Raw genomic sequence first — 16,678 nt, 5'->3', positions numbered from 1 at the left:
AATAGTCCCCATGGCTTTACTTAACTAGTGCGAAAGGATTGTACTTTGCTCATTAACACACATCTCCCAACAAATCACTGTAATTGAAAATAGCATGCAATAAATGTAATCAATGCCTCAAGACCCATGAATAATCATCTGTGATCAATAAGAAGCAGAAATGTTGCTGAAAGAATCAGCGTTGTAATGCACTTGGCTAAAACTGCTGAGTTTAGCAAAGAAATTCGAGTTGTAAATAAAGTGGATGTGTGCAGACTGGGCTAATCTGCCACACAGAAGAGACTTATGTATTTAGATCAGCCTAATAGCTGCCATATTCATTTACAATCAAATGTTCCTGGAGACTTAGATCTTAATGTTAGGCTAGAACAAGGAGCTGCAGAAAATCATTAGCTCTCTCTGTCATGATTTACTGCTTAGGCTTGACTACCTAGGTGTCAGCGTTAGTCACTAGCAGCCACATTATAAGAAAAGCCAACAGTTGTGCCTCATTAGAGATCTCTGGCACAGAGAGGAAATTATGTACTTTTTACAAGTTTTTCTCAGCAGCACAGCACAGCAATCATTGATGTGGACAAATCATACAATGGTACATCAGGGACCCAGAGAACAAGAGGGACCAACACAACTGCTATGAGGGAGGTATGGGAGTGTACTGCTAGAGCAGTGGGTTTAAGATGACCCATGGCAGCACAGCAAAAGACGCCAATGACATAAAGGAGAATCTGCTGGCACAAATGAAATCATGAGAGAATAGTAATTCAGCTATTGCAGCTTGAGCTAAAGTGCAATGTAACATAATGATAAAGTTCCCCTGCTGCTATACAAGAATATGGCATATTATCGTCCAATATCTCATATATATCTGATTAAAAGAAATACCTTCTTGAAAAAAAATTATATTTATATATTTTTTTTATTTTATATATTGTTCCTTATCATGATCATTAGAGAAAGAAAATATGTACAAAACCACTATGCATCTCTCTTTCTGTGTGTGAGTATACAGTATATATATATATATATATATATATATATATATATACAGTTGCAAGAAAAAGTATGTGAACCCCTTGGGATTACGTGGAGTTTTGCATGACTTGGGCATAAAATGTGCTTAGAACGTCATCTAAGTCACAACAATAGAAGAACACAGTCTGCTGAACATAATACTACACAAACATTAGATGTTGCCATGGTTTAATTGCACATAACATGTAAACATTCACAGTGCAGGGAGGAAAAAGTATGTGAGGCCCTAGCTTAATGACTTCTCCCAGAGCTAATTGGAGCCAGGAGTGAGCCAACCTTGACTCCAATCAGTGTGATGATGAAGAACACACAACACTATGTGTGGAGAAAAAAAGGCACAGCACACCAACATCAAAACCTCATCCCCACTGTAAAACATGGCAGGGGGAGCATCATGGTTTGGGGCTGCTTTGCTGCCTCAGGGCCTGGACGGATTGTTGTCATTGATGGGAAAATGAATTCCAGAGTTTATCAAGACATTTTGCAGGAAAACGTACGACCATCTGTCCACCAACTGAAGCTCCGCAGAGGATGGGTGATGCAACAGGACAATGACCCAAAGCATGCAAGTAATTCAACAAAACAATGGCTGCAACAGTACAGAATATGCCTTCTGGAGTGGTCCAGTCAGAGTCCTGACCTCAACCCGATTGAAATGCTGTGGCATGACCTTAAGAGAGCGATTCACACCAGACATCCCAAGAATATTGCTACACTGAAACAGTTTTGTGAAGAGGAGTGGTCCAAAATTACTCCAGATCGTTGTGCAGGTCTGATCTGCAACTACAGGAAACGTTTGGTTGAGGTTATTGCTGCCAAAGGAGGGTCAACCAGTTATTAAGTCCAAAGGTTCACATACTTTTTCCTCCCTGCACTGTGAATGTTTACATGTTATGTGCAATTAAACCATGACAACATCTAATGTTTGTGTAGTATTATGTTCAGCAGACTGTGTTCTTCTATGGTTGTGATTTAGATGACGTTCAAAGCACATTTTATGCGCAATTCATGCAAAACTCCACGTAATCCCAAGGGGTTCACATACTTTTTCTTGCAACTGTATACAGAAAATATCCTTTTACATAAGCCGTTTAGAGAAAGTGGTGTAATTGAGGATAAATCCATTATTGTAAATTTTCAAGCAGTAGGACATCTCAGGCAATAAACACAAAGATAACTACTGTGGATTTTGTTACATATTTGATTTCCAGAGGAACCAATGAAGGGATATCCTAGGGGATATTTAGTTAACACATTCTACTCAATCGCTGGGCTCTCTGTTTCAATTAATTTAGGAAAATGGAATTTGTGATTCAGTTTTTTATATATTTTAAATGAGTTGCTTTACCAATTCACATTTATATTCTATGAAAGGCAATCTGTCATCTAGAAAGCAGTGTATGGACAGGCAGCAGTTTACAAATGAGATAAAATAGCAGGTTTTATCCAAACTCTTCCATATATAAATGAATGGTACATTGTTCTATTACATTAACCCAGAAAGCAGACATTTTTAATAACTGCCCGCAGTGTCTAAATACAGAAAAGTGCTGAGAACAGCTTTCTATTAAAACAAGTCAGAGATTTAAAAAGTGCCAGTGTCACTATCACAGATTATTTCTACAGATTACTCAGCAATGGATTTTATGTTTTCTGCATTGAATTACACTGCATCAGGATATTATGATCTTACTTCATCACAGATTTGCTTTAAAGAAACCCTCAATTGAGAGGAATACAGAGGCTACTCATGACCCCCTTCTGAATATGACTGTTGTTTGGCTGTCATGTTGATCCATTGGTTTCAGTACTTTCCAAGCCACTGAACCAGAACAAACACGTCAAGATAGAATGAAGACCAAGCTCCAATCTGCATACTTGTTCCAGGTTCGTTAACTCAAAGTACTAAAGCCAATGGATCACTGTGACAACCAGAAAAATAGCCAGTTATGACAATCTCTATACTTCCTCATTGTAGGTTCCCCTAAAGCGGTGCTAAACTCTGGTTTAAGATAAATTCCAAATTATGTATCTTCTATTGCTCTCAGCATGCTCCAGATCTCCAAATTCCTCCAAAGATCCAATGTTCACTTAGAGGTTGGCTATGTATGTTCTACATGGTCGCACTATATATGGGAACATAGTCACTCACTCTTGCTTGCTTCCAAGATGGACTAAAGAATATGGATTTTGGGATGTGTAGTGTGCACTGCTCGTTTTAAACAAATGAACGTTAGTGGGAAAATGGCCATTAAAAAGTGGATATATATAGATTGTTTTTTGGAAAATAAGGATATCATGTAGTGTCACTTTCAAGAAGGTCTTATGGGGCACCAAGGTTGCTTTACTGAATTAACCTCCCTGGCGGTATGATTATTTCATATTTTTGGTGCTGAAAGCGGTACCATTATTTTGCATGGAAATTTGGTGTTTTATATTGTAGGCCTGTAATTCTTAGGAATAACTCACTGAAATCTGTCTGAACAAGAGTCTAGTATACATCCCAGGTAGGGTAAAACTTGAAACACGAAATCATAAATTATAATTTAATAAATAATCATAAAAAATAATAATATAATAATAAATTTAATTCAATAATATAATCAAACCAAAAACACTGAAATTTGAAATATAGCGCCAAGTTCGCACATCGCTGAGCAAAGTCGGAAAATCATTTTCATTGTCTGATGACGAATTTCCCCACGAATCATTATCACTCAATTCTGAAAGTGGTTATAATTTACTATCGCTGTTCTCTAGCTGGTCTAAAACCGCTTTTGACATAAAGGGACGCTTTTTAGACACCATGGACGGTTCTCAGTTTCCAGGCAATAAGAACTGTAAAAATGCAGGCAGGGCACAGGACAAAGCACTAGGGAAACAATGTATGTGAAATGGTTTGATACAGTAATGTTTTACTATGTGATTTTAGTGATTTTAGTGAATGTCACTTTTTGTCATTTTCAAATTTCCCGCCGTTTCATCCCCCGTACGTCCCGAAGCTCGCAGGGGACAGAACCCAGATGACAGATGCCGGCATCCGCCGGATTACATTGCCGGGGACACTGCAGGAGGGACATCGCAGGAGTGCAGGACAAGGTAAGTGCAGAAGGGATCACAGAGCAGTGCCGCATGGTATTCCCGAGTGTAGCTCGGGGTTACCGCTTGTGGTGCTGAAACTTTACCCCGAGCTACACTCGGGAATACCGCCAGGGAGGCTATAGGATAAGTTCACCTTTTGTAGCATGTTACATGTTACACCTTATTCATCTAACATGTTACTGTTGCAGCAGCCCCCCGATCCCCCATTGTGACAGTGAGCTGGGGATCTTCTCCCCACACCCACTGTCACAATTTAACAAAAACACGTCTGTGTTGGGCTCCGCCCAGCCGGGCCGCATCATTCATTCACAGAGTTCTGTGAATGGGAGAACTACAACTACCAGTAGCCTTTGTGGTTGTTGATTTATAGTTCTCAATGAACTACCGGGGCACTGAGAAACGCTCTAGGTAGTTCAATGATGCTTCCTGCCATTCAGTAACTGCCTGTTGGTATGAGGTACGTAGCAGACAGCTACACTGACAGTCTGCAGGAGCTTCGCATTGCACTCGTGATCTGCTGATTGCAGGTTCCTAGTAAAAAAAATAATAAATGTGAATTTTTTACCTGCAAAAAGATGTGCATTTATTTTATTTTTTTTTACAAAGGTGAACTTATCCTTTAAAATCCTAGCATTGTAGAAAAGAGATCTCTTGAGCTAAAAGGCAAAGAAGCATAAATTATCGCTACACCTGCACAAATTACAATCCATGGAACTAATACACCAGAACTGTCAAGTATCCAATTAATGTACTATTGGTAACCACCAGGAGGTGACAGAACCCAAATCTTACAGGTTACAAATCTGTTTACTACTATTTATTCTCGATATATTTTTGGTATGTCTTTATAGCATACCAAAAAAATCTATATTTATTAAATGTTTCTGGCAACAATCGCAAGATAGAAGAGAAAATAAGCCATGTTCAGTTTCAGTCAAGGTTCTGTACACAAATCAAGCATTATTACATATGTGTTTCTGATTCCTTAGGTTCAATTTATTAACAGGGATCGGGAAGGTTTCTGCGGTGGATCCATAGTGAATGAAAAATGGATAGTAACTGCAGCCCACTGCTTTATAAAAATTTCACTTGGCCATTTTAGTGTAGTGGCAGGTAAGTCCTTTTTCTTTTAGCTTATAGTTGTTGATTGTTAACCAAATGAATAAATCCAAGATAAGAAAATATCAAATTATAGTTAAAGAATCAAGTGTAAACCAGGAATATAGCAAGATAAAATTTTTTGTTCTTTGTGTTACCTAATGGTAATTAGGGTTCATGCACATAAGACTTTTACAATTTCCCATGCCTAGCATCATTTTTTGACAGGTTGTTTGCAGGAGGTGCCACTTCCCAGGTGCAAAAAAAGCACTGGGAAATTACGCTGTAAATAGAAAACGCCTGTAGTAGCCCTATGTGCATGATCCATTTGTTAATTGGACTTCCTCTTTAATGTTCAAGATATTTTGCAACTTATCCAGGTAGCTTCCTCAATATTTATTGGGGTATGTTCCTAACAATTAGTGCTGACAAAGCTACTTGTGTGAATTAAGAAATTTCCTCAACATTACAGAACAAATCCAGCTGAATGAGACTAACTGCCATGACCTGGATAAATGAGAACTTTCAGACATATAGCGCTGTGTTGAATGTAGTAAATACTTCCTAGCTCAAAAGAGAGGGCACCATGTGTTTGGTATCAATCATAATTATTCCTATAGCATGTACTGGATCTTGGCACGCATTAACATATGTTTATCACATGGCAACAGATTAATGAGCCAGCTCAATGCATTTTGTGGACCAATGTCCCCTATTTCAGGAGTAATGCGATGGTTATTGCTCTTCTGTGCATATACCAAGAACGTCTCTAATGTGGAGGGTGGGGCTGCAAGGCATCCTCAGGGAAACATGTTATGGTATGTAATGGCAAGAAAAAGTATGTGAACCCCTTAAATGGTTTTCTGCAATAATCCTCATCTAATGCACGCCATACATGGGGAGAAAACCAGCAGATTTTTCTTTAAAAAAACGAAAGATCAGTTGTTCAATCAGCCGACGTTACCAGGAACAGTAAAAAAAAAAAACGGCTGATTTTCATCCTGTCTACAGCCGGCAAAAAGTGTCTCTGCAGAGAGCTCCACTATTTCTTTGACAGTTCTTTGACATTTATAGCGGCTGCAACATTGTATCTATTTGTATCCATTTCGGATACAGATGTTTTATTCGGAAACAGATACATTGTTGCAGCCGCTATAAATGTCAAAGAACTGTCAAAGCAATAGCGGAGCTCTCTGCAGGGACACTTTTTGCCGGACTGGAATTCTTCTTCTTCTTCATCCTCTTCTTCTTCTTCATCCTCTTCTTCTTCATCATCCTCTTCTTCCTCTTCTTCTTCATCCTCTTCTTCTTCATCATCCTTTTCTTCATCCTCTTCTTCTTCTTCATCCTCTTCTTCTTCTTCTTCCTCTTCTTCTTCTTCTTCTTCTCCTTCCTCTTCTTCTTCTTCTTCTTCTCCTTCCTCTTCTTCATCCTCTTCTTCTTCTTCATCCTCTTCTTCTTCTTCATCCTCTTCTTCTTCTTCATCCTCTTCTTCTTCTTCTTCTTCTTCTTCTTCTTCTCCTTCCTCTTCTTCTTCTTCTTCTTCTTCTTCATCCTCTTCTTCATCCTCCTCTTCTTCATCATCCTCCTCTTCTTCATCCTCTTCTCCAGCCTCTTCAACATCCTCTTCTTCTTCATCCTCTTCTTCTTCTTCTTCTTTTTGTCTTCCTCTTGCAGGTCACTGCTCATGCGCAGATTTTTTATCGGTAAAAAGATCGACCGATTTGTCCATAATTGCCGCGAAAATCGGCCGATCGGCAAAATCGGCCGATCTTTTTCCAACTTTACCGATAAAAAAAATCTCCCAAAATACCAAAAAACGGCCGACCTATTAACCCACTAACGATCTGAAAAACGGCCGATTTTATTTTCTGCCGAAAAATCGGACGATTTTCGACCCTATCTATGGCCTGCATTAGTCACAAAAAATGTTTTTTTTTTTGTGTCTTTTTTGAACACACACATTAAACATCCATAGAGAAAAATGTAAGTGAATCCATACACTAATTACTTCAACAAAAGCTAGTTAGTAAAGTTAGTAAATTGCACACATGGAGTCTAATTAATGGAAATAAGTTGGAGGTGTGGTTTAGAGCTACTTTTATTGATAAAAGGCACTCAAATAGTTTAAGATTGCTGTTCATATGAAACATAAGCTGATGTGACCAATGCTTCACAAAAAGTAACTCTCTTAAGACATATGATCAAGAATAGTTGATCTGTATGAGGCTGGAAAAGGATACAAAGCAGTCTCAAAATGTTAGGTATCCATCAGTTGACAGTTTGACAAATTGTCTATAAATGGAAACAGTTTAGTACTGTGGCTACTCTTCCTCGAAGTGGCCCCAAGTCAAGATGACTCCAAAGGCACAATGCAAAATCCTCACTGAGGAAAAGAAGAACCCACAAGTAATGGCTAAATGCTTGGAGACATCACTAGAACTGATAAACATCCCTTTTCATGAGTCTGCCATACATAAGTCTTTAAACAGGCAGAGGGTCTATGGCAGGACACCACGGAGGAAGCCGCTGCTATCCAAAAAAAAAAAGAAATTGCTCCGCGTCTGAATTTTGCCAAAGAGCAGCTTGGCAAACTGCAACGCTACTAGGTAAACATTTTGTGGACTGATATAACTAAAGTTGAATTGTTCAGAAAGAATACTCAGCACCAAAGGTGTAACTAGAAGGGCCCTGGTGCAAGAAACCATGAAGGGCCCCCCTTTCCATCAGTCCATCAGACCTTTCCTATGGGCCCTTCCCACTGATCCCATGATCCATTTTCACCCATTATAGGGTCATTTGTTATGGTCTTGCAGCGGGACCCTTTCACGTGTTCTGCAGTGGGCCTACTTCCTGCCATTTAGAGGCCCCCCTATGATGGCGGAAAGCCAGGGACTGGTCGCAAATGCTACCTTTGCGACCCTGGTAGTTCCGCACTGGTACTCTGGTCTCTTCCTGCCCAAGAAACGCTGGTCTTAAAAAATCTATTTTAAGTGCACTTGTCCTTTAAAGTGTATGTGTTGCCAACACTTTTTTTTATCTCTATAAAGCTTAGCTGTCACCTGTTAGACAGCCCTAGGTACTCACTATAATGTGAGGAATCTGGTCATAGGATGACACTTCTGTGTATGTAGTAATGGAGTGGTAAGCAAGGAACTCACTACCAATCCATGACAGTGTTAGTAGAAAAAAAGGATATGATATACACCCACACCAAGCTTGCTTACCTGGCTGTGTGCAGTCCTGGGGTAGATCCGGTGAGTGTGAAGGCTCTGTGACCAGCTCCACAGAATGCTCTCAAACTCTCCTCTCATTCCCTACTCTGTAACTTATGTCCCCACCTGCTTTCACAACTCATTCCCCACTTCCATTTGGGCTTTCAGCCATGTGTGTTTGTATTTCCACCTCACACTTCCCCCCTTCTGCTGGGCTGCCAACCAAGCCCATCATTCCCACCACGCAGCCAACCATGTACGTCATTTCCACCATACATAGTTAGTCTGGCTGAAAAATGACAAAAGTCCATCCAGTTCAACCATACAAAAAAATTAAAAAAAAGTTTTATATTTATATACCCACAGTTGATCCAGAGGAAAGCAAAAAAACAGCAAAGCATGATCCAATTAGCTTCTGCAGGGGCAAAAATTTATTCCTGATCCCTTGAGAGGCAATTGGATATTCCCTGGATCAACTTTACATATGAAAGTTAGTATTCCGTTATATTATGTGTATCTAGGAAATAATCCAGGCCTTTTTTAATGCAATCCACTGAGCTGGCCGGAACAAACTCTTGAGGGAGTCTATCCCACATTTTCACAGCTCTCACTGTGAAGAATTTTTTCTGTATTTGGAGATTAAATCTCTTTTACTCCAGACGTAAAGAGTGCCCCCTTTTCCTTTGTGATGACCTCAGGGTGAATAGCTCTACACTGAGTTCACTATATGACCACTGATGTATTTATACATGTTGATCATATCCCCCCTTAATCTCCTCTTCTTAAGAGAGAATATATTCAGTTCCTCTAACCTTTCCTCATAGCCGAGTTCCTCCATTCCTCTTAACAGTTTGGTTGCCCTTCTCTGCACTTTTTCCAGTTCCCCAGTGACCTTTTTGTGAATTGGTGCCCAAAGCTGAACTGCAATTTCCAGATGAGGTCTTACTAATGATTTGTACCGGGGTAAAATAATATCTCTCTCTGGAGTCTATACCTCTTTTAATACAAGAGAGGATTTTGCTCGCTTTAGAAATGGTGACTTGGCATTGCATACCATTATTAAGCTTGTGATCTACCAGAACCCCCAGATCCTTCTCCACCATTGATTCCCCCAGTTGTACTCATAGTATGTATGATGCATGCATATTCTTAGCTCCCAAGTGCATAACCTTACATTTATCAACATTAAACCTCATCCTCATTATGTTGGCTTGTAAGTTGGAGACATCCTGTCAGGACATTATTCAGCTGCAATGCTTGGTGTCATCAGCAAATACTGAAATGGTATTATTATTCTCAGATCCTATATCTTTTATAAATATATTAAAAAGTAAGGGCCCCAACACTGAAACTTGGGGTACACCACTAACAACCCTAGACTATTCAGAGTATGAATCATTAACCACTACTCTGAATATGATCTTTTAGTCAGTTTTCTACCATTTACATACAGATTTTTCCAAACCTGTAGACTTTACCTTACACATTAGCCATGGGTGGGGAACTGTGTCAAAAGCTTTTGCAAAATCCAAGTATACCATGTCCACCGCCACCCCTCTCTCCAAGGTTTTTCTCACCTCCTCATAAAAAGAAATCAGATTTGTTTGACAACTGCTGTCTTTCATGAATCCATGCTGTCTGTTGCTTAAAATATTTTTTTCCAGCAAGAACTCATCTATGTGTTCCTTTATTAAACTCTCCAGTATCTTCCCAAATATAGATGTTAAACTAACAGGTCTATAATTACTTGGTAAAGATGTTGATACCTTTTTAAATATAGGCACCACATTGGCCTTACGCCAATCCAGTGGTACTATGCCAGTCATTAAAGAGTCCCTAAACATTAGAAACAATGGCTTTGAAATGACAGAGCTCAATTCTTTAAGGACCCGTGGGTGTATGCCATCCAGTCCAGGTGCTTTATTCATCTTTATTCTGTCTAAATATTTCTGGACCATATCAGTTGCAAGCCGATGTGGATCATCTGGGGCTGTGTCAATACCATACCCATTATGGACAAGAGCTTCCCCCTGCTCCTTTGTATACACAGAACTGAAGAAGGTATTTAATAAATTTGCCTTGTCTTTGTCCCCAGTCACCCACTCTAGATTATTTTGTAAAGGGCCTACATTTTTTTATTACTATTAATATTCTTGAAGAATTTTTTGGGGTTTGTCCTGCTATCCTTTGAAATGTGTCGTTCGTTTTCAATTTTTGCAGCCTTGATTTCCTTTTTACATATTCTGTTATATTCTTTATAATGTTTAAATGATTATAGCGTTCCTTAATTTTTATGTTTAATTAAACTCTTTAATAAAACTCTTTTCCTATTATTTATAGCTTTTTTTAACTTTGCCCTTAAGCCCCATGGGTTTGATTTTTAGCCTTTTAAATTTGTTGCCCATGGGAATATATTTTGCAGTGTGTTCACATACAGTTTTTTTGAAGAACTTCCATTTCTGTTTTGTGTACATCAATGCCAATATTCCCTCCCAGTCTAAGTCTTGGAGAGCAGCTCTCAGCCTTGGAAAATTAGCTGTCTTAAAGTTGAGCGTTTTTATTTTTTCCATATGTGCTTGTTGTTTATAGCTAACAATAAATGAAATCATGTTATGGTCACTGCTACCCAGATGTATACACTCCTCTCACTTCTGCTTTGCTGCCTGTAATTCCCAGCACACACTTTTCCCACTTCTACCTTGACTCTGAATCATATTTCCACCTTCCTACTGTCACAATGCCCCCACCAACTTTGCAACCCTGGTAATTCCATCACTGCTCACCACTACACTATATTGCCAAAAGTATTAAGACGCCTGCCTTTACACACACATGAACTTTAATGGCATCTCAGTCTTAGTCCTAGGGTTCAATATTGAGTTGGCCTACCCTTTGCAGCTATAACAGCTCCAACTCTTCTGGGAAGTCTGTCCACAAGGTTTAGGAGTATATCTGTGGGAATGTTTTACCATTCTTTCAGAAGCACTTTTGTGAGGTAAGGCATTGCTGTCCGACGAGAAGGCCTGGCTAGCAGTATCCGCTCTCATTCATCGCAAAGGTGTTATATCGAGTTGAGGTCAGGACTCTGTGCAGGCCAGACAAGTTCCTCCACCCTAAACTTGCACATCCATGTCATGGACCTTTCTTTGTGCACTGGTGCACAGTCATGTTGGAACAGTAAAGGGCCATCCCCAAACTGTTCCCACAAAGTTGGGGGCATGAAATTGTCCAAAATGTCTTGGTATGCTGATGCCGTAAGAGTTCCCTTCACTAAAACTAGGGGGCCAATCCCAACCCCTGAAAAACAACCTTACACAATAATCCCTTCTCCATCAAACTTTACACTTGGCACAATGTACCAATCTCCTGGCAACCACCAAACTCAGACACGTCCATCGGATTGCCAGAGAAGTGTGATTCATCACTCCAGAGAACACATCTCCATTGCTCTAGAGTCCAGTGGTGGAGTGCTAAACACCTCTGCATCTGACGCTTTGCATTGCACTTGGTGATGTAAGACTTGGATGCAGCTGCTCAGCCATGGAAACCCATTCCATGAAGCTCTCTATGCACTGTTGTGATAATCTAAAGGCCACATGAAATTTGGAGGTCTTTAGCTATTGACTCTGCAGACATTTAGCGACTTCTGCGCACTGTGCACTTCAGCATGCTCTGGCCACACTCTGTCATTTTACATGGCCTACCACTTCGTGGCTGAGTTGCTGCTGTTCTGAGTTGCTTCCACTTTGTTATAATACCACTAACAGTTGACCATGGAATATTTATTATTATTAGCAAGGAAATTTCACAGATGGACTTATTGCACAGGTGGCAACCTATGACGGTACCACTCTTGAATTCACTGAGCTCCTGAGACCGACCTACTCTTCCACAAATGTTTGTAGAAGCAGTCTGCATGCCTAGGTGCTTGATTTTATACACCTGTGGCCATGGAGGTGATTGGAACACCTAAATGCAATGATATGGAGGGGTGTCCCAATACTTTTGGCAATATAGTGTATGTATAGCACAAAAAGGGCATCGCTTACCAACATCAAAACATCATCTGAACGGTGAAGTTTGGTGGAGGGGACATTGTGATCTGGGCTTGCTTCATTGCATTAGGGCCTGGACCACTTTCCATTATGGAAAATGAATTCCCAAGTTTACTAAAATATCCTACAGTATAATGTATGGGTGGCTGTTTGTCAGATGAAGCTTAGTAGAAATTGTGTGATGAAGCAGGACAATGACCCTATGCATCGAATTAAATCCACCACACACTGTCTTCAGAAAAATAAAAATCACCTTTTAATCACCTTGGCCCAGTCAAAGCCCAGACCTTAACCCCATAGAATGACCACAAGAGAACTGTTCACGCCAGCTATCCCATAAATGTGTCTGAACTGAAGAATGTTTGTAAAAAGGAATGGTTAAAAATTCATCCTGAACATTGTGCAGGTCTGATCCAGAGCTACCAAAAGGGTTTGTTTGAAGTAATTGCTGCCAAAGGAGGTTTGACCAGCTATTAACTCCAAGGGTTCACTTACGTTTTCTCCAGCACTGTGAATGTTTAATGGGTGTGTTCAATAAAGGCACGAGAAATTAGAATTGTTTGCGTGTTATCAACTTACGCACAATGTGTTTGTCTATTGTTGTGATGCAGATGAGCATCAGATCACATTTTATGGCAAATTACTGCAGAAAACCAGTTAATTCCAAGCTGTTCTGATATTCTCCCAGTTCAGGAAAGGGGCCAATGGAAAACCATCTTATTAGTCAGTACACCACATGATAAGCGATTCAGAGCCTACTAGTACATCACACATAAAGGCATTCAGATCCGAAGTGTGGGGCTGCCTTTTTTCACAAAGGCAGAAATTACCTCTTTTGTAGACCAAAATATGACATTCTGTGAACTAGGAAAGAAGGGGCAGTTCCACAGCTCTTATGGCTGCATCGCCAGAGGTACAGCACAAGCTGTAGCAACTGGCATATACAAATGCATCAATTGCACAGTAAAAAAGAAGCAATCTTCTCAAATAACACACCTACTAAGAGGAAACGTTTTTTTACACAATTGCTTCTTCCTGGAGTTTCAGTTCAGGTTTTTATAGTAGAACATGGTGCCCACCACCCATAATAAAAGTGCTTTAATGAGGAACATATGGTCAGAGAAGGGGACCAGCAAAAAAAGATTTTGTAGGCGTTTATACATTTCTTCCACAATTTATATGAATTTGTGGTCAACAGGAGAACATAACACCGCTGATAAAGAAGGAACAGAACAGTATCTAGAAGTGGCCAGAATCATCAACCACCCAACTTACAACATCAGCAAGAATAAATACAACAACGACATTGCTCTTGTAGAGCTAGAAAAACCAATGGTATTAAATGACTATGCCAGGCCTATCTGCATAGGATACAAAGACTTCACGGACAGGCTACTGAAGATTATACCGCATAGTTGGGTGACAGGCTGGGGTAATCTCAGGTACAGAGGAAGACCAACAGTAAAACTGCAAAAGCTGGCTGTGCCATATGTTGATCGTGCCACTTGCAAAAAGTCAAGCCAGTATTCTGTGTCCACAACTATGTTCTGTGCTGGCTTTGCTGATGAAGAAAAGGATGCATGCCAGGGGGACAGTGGTGGTCCTCACGCCACTGATTTCAGAAATACTTGGTTTCTTACAGGAATTACAAGCTGGGGAGACAAATGTGCACAGAAAGACAAATATGGAGTTTACACCAGAGTCTCCAGATTCACTGACTGGATACTGAGCACTACAAGGCTTCCATAAATAGGCTTTAAAGCTGATCTCCAGGCAGATATTAATGTGCCAATTATTGCAGTTATATGTGTTTGTTAAAAATTAATAAATGTATTTGCTGTCTGACAGGGCTGTGTATATCATGATTGGATGGACAAACATACAAATAATTTTTCAAATATAACAGTTATCATATACAGTTGTGTTCAAAATAATAGCAGTCAGACATCACTAATCTGATCAATCACTGTTTTTGGTAGAAATGATATTTCTACATGGCAAATAATTTACTAGCAGGTGTAGTAGAGTAATAGAAATCCAACAGACCCAAAAGTCATGACATGCATGCTGCTGATTCTGTGTAATTGAATCACTAATTGAAAGGGGCATGTTCAAAATAATAGCAGTGTGGAGTTCTATTAGTGAGGTCATTCATTCTTTGAAAAACAGGTGGCAATTATTGCTCTTATTTAAGGAAGGAAGGCAGCAATTGTTGTACATGCTGGTTACAGTGCATTTCTCTCTGAAATTCTGAGGAAAATGGGTCGTTCCAGACATTGTTCAGAAGAACAGCGTACCTTGATTAAAAAGTTGATTGGAGAGAGGAAACATAAAGAAGTGCAGAAAATGATAGGCTGCTCAGTTAAAATGATCGCAAATGCTTTAAAATGGCAACCAAAACCTGAAAGACGTGGAAGTAAGCGAAAAACTACCATTCGAATGGATAGAAGAATAGCCAAAATGGCAAGGACTCAGCCAACAATCAGCTCCAGGAAGATCAAAGAAGGTCTAAAGTTACCTGTGAGTACTGTTACAATTAGAAGACGCCTATGTGAAGCCAAGCTATCTGCAAGAAGCCCCCGCAAAGTCCCACTGTTGAAAAAAAGACGTGCTGAAGAGGTTACAATTTGCCAAAGAGCACATCGACTGGCCTAAAGAGAAATGGCGCAACATTTTGTGAACTGATGAAAATAAGTTTGTTCTTTTTGGGTCTAGTGGCCGGAGACAGTTTGTCAGACGACCCCCAAACACTGAATTCAAGACACTGTGAAGACAGTGAAGCATGGTTGCGCAAGCATCATGATATGGGGATGTTTCTCATACTACGGTGTTGGGCCTATTTATCGCATACCAGGGATCATGGATCAGTTTGAATACATCAGAATACTTGAAGAGGTCATGCTGCCTTATGCTGAAGAGGAAATGCCCTTGAAATGAGTGTTCCAACACGACAACGACTCCAAACACACCAGTAAACGTGCAACATCTTGGTTCCAGACCAACAAGATTGATGTTATGGAGTGGCCAGCCCAATCCCCGGATCTTAATCCAATAGAAAACTTGTGGGGTGACATCAAAAATGCAGTTTCTGAGGCAAACCCAAGAAATAGAGAAGAACTGTGGAATGTAGTCCAATCATCCTGGGCTGGAATATCTGTTCACAGGGGCCAGAAGTTGGTTGACTCCATGCAACACAGATGTACAGCAGTTCTCAGAAACAGTGCTTATACAACTAAAAATTATTAAGTGATTCAAAGGAAAGCAAAATCTTCAAACATTTTTCAGTTTATATAGTGAACGTTTGAGTTTATAAAGAAGAATACAAACACTGCTATTTTTTTGAACAGTCTAATATTCACTTTTCTTCAATTTTTTTAGAGGAACAACACAAATTTGATATATTTTTCTTCATGTTTTGATTTGGAATAGAATGTGTAGTGTTCCCAATGCATTTGTGTGTATGGAAATAAAAGCTATTAGAAGGATTTTAAGCTTTATTCACTTTTTTCATCACACTGCTAATATTTTGAATACAACTGTATGTATTTCACTGGTATAGCTAGCTGTTTGCCTTAAAGGTTAAGTTTACCTTCTACAGAAAATAACCTATGCAGCCTTGTAAAATGTTCATTTATTTTATTGCCATACTTGATATATGGCCTACAGGTATCACAATAAACTGAATGAACATTTTACAAAGCTGAACAGTTTTAATACCAACTGTGAATCTATGGCTGCATATGCTAATTTTTGGAAAAGGTGAACAAAGTTTTAATTTGGTAGTAATTAGCTTGTGCATGTTCACTGTACAGTGCAGGAAATAAGTATTTGATCCCCTGCTGATTTTGAATGTTTGCCCACTCACAAAGAAATGATCAGTCTAAAAATCGAATGGTAGGTGTATTGTAACACAGAGAGACAGAATAGCAACAAAAATTTAAAAAAAATGCATGTCTAACAAATCATGCACTGATTTGCATGTTCGTGAGGGAAAAAAGTATTTGATCCCCTTTCATTCAGCAGGATTTCTGACTACTAGGTGTCTTTCATACAGGTAACAAGCTGAGATTAGAAGCAGTTTCTTAACTGTCAAACATGGTGGTGGAAACATTCTGCTTTGGGGGTGTTTTTCTGCTAAGGAGATATGACAACTACACTGCATCAAAGGGACGATGG

At 39.6% G+C, this 16,678-nt stretch overlaps 1 protein-coding gene across 1 annotated transcript in view; it reads left to right on the top strand.

Moving 5' to 3' along the window:
- Nucleotides 1–14,349, top strand: part of F9 (coagulation factor IX) — a 58,304-nt gene extending 43,955 nt beyond the window's left edge. The window contains exons 7-8 of the mRNA XM_089684973.1: nt 5,124–5,247; nt 13,701–14,349. Coding sequence (XP_089541099.1) covers nt 5,124–5,247; nt 13,701–14,251 — 675 coding nt within the window. The 3' untranslated portion in view covers nt 14,252–14,349. The remainder of the gene's footprint in view (nt 1–5,123; nt 5,248–13,700) is intronic.
- The last annotated feature ends 2,329 nt before the right edge of the window (nt 14,350–16,678 follow it).

Source organism: Staurois parvus, unplaced genomic scaffold, assembly GCF_062004578.1.
Source record: "Staurois parvus isolate SC_StPar_1 unplaced genomic scaffold, SC_StPar_1.0 ptg000361l, whole genome shotgun sequence".
NCBI lineage: Eukaryota > Metazoa > Chordata > Amphibia > Anura > Ranidae > Staurois > Staurois parvus.
The sequence above is the reverse complement of the archived record's forward strand: the minus strand, read 5'-3'. Positions and strand labels throughout refer to the sequence as shown.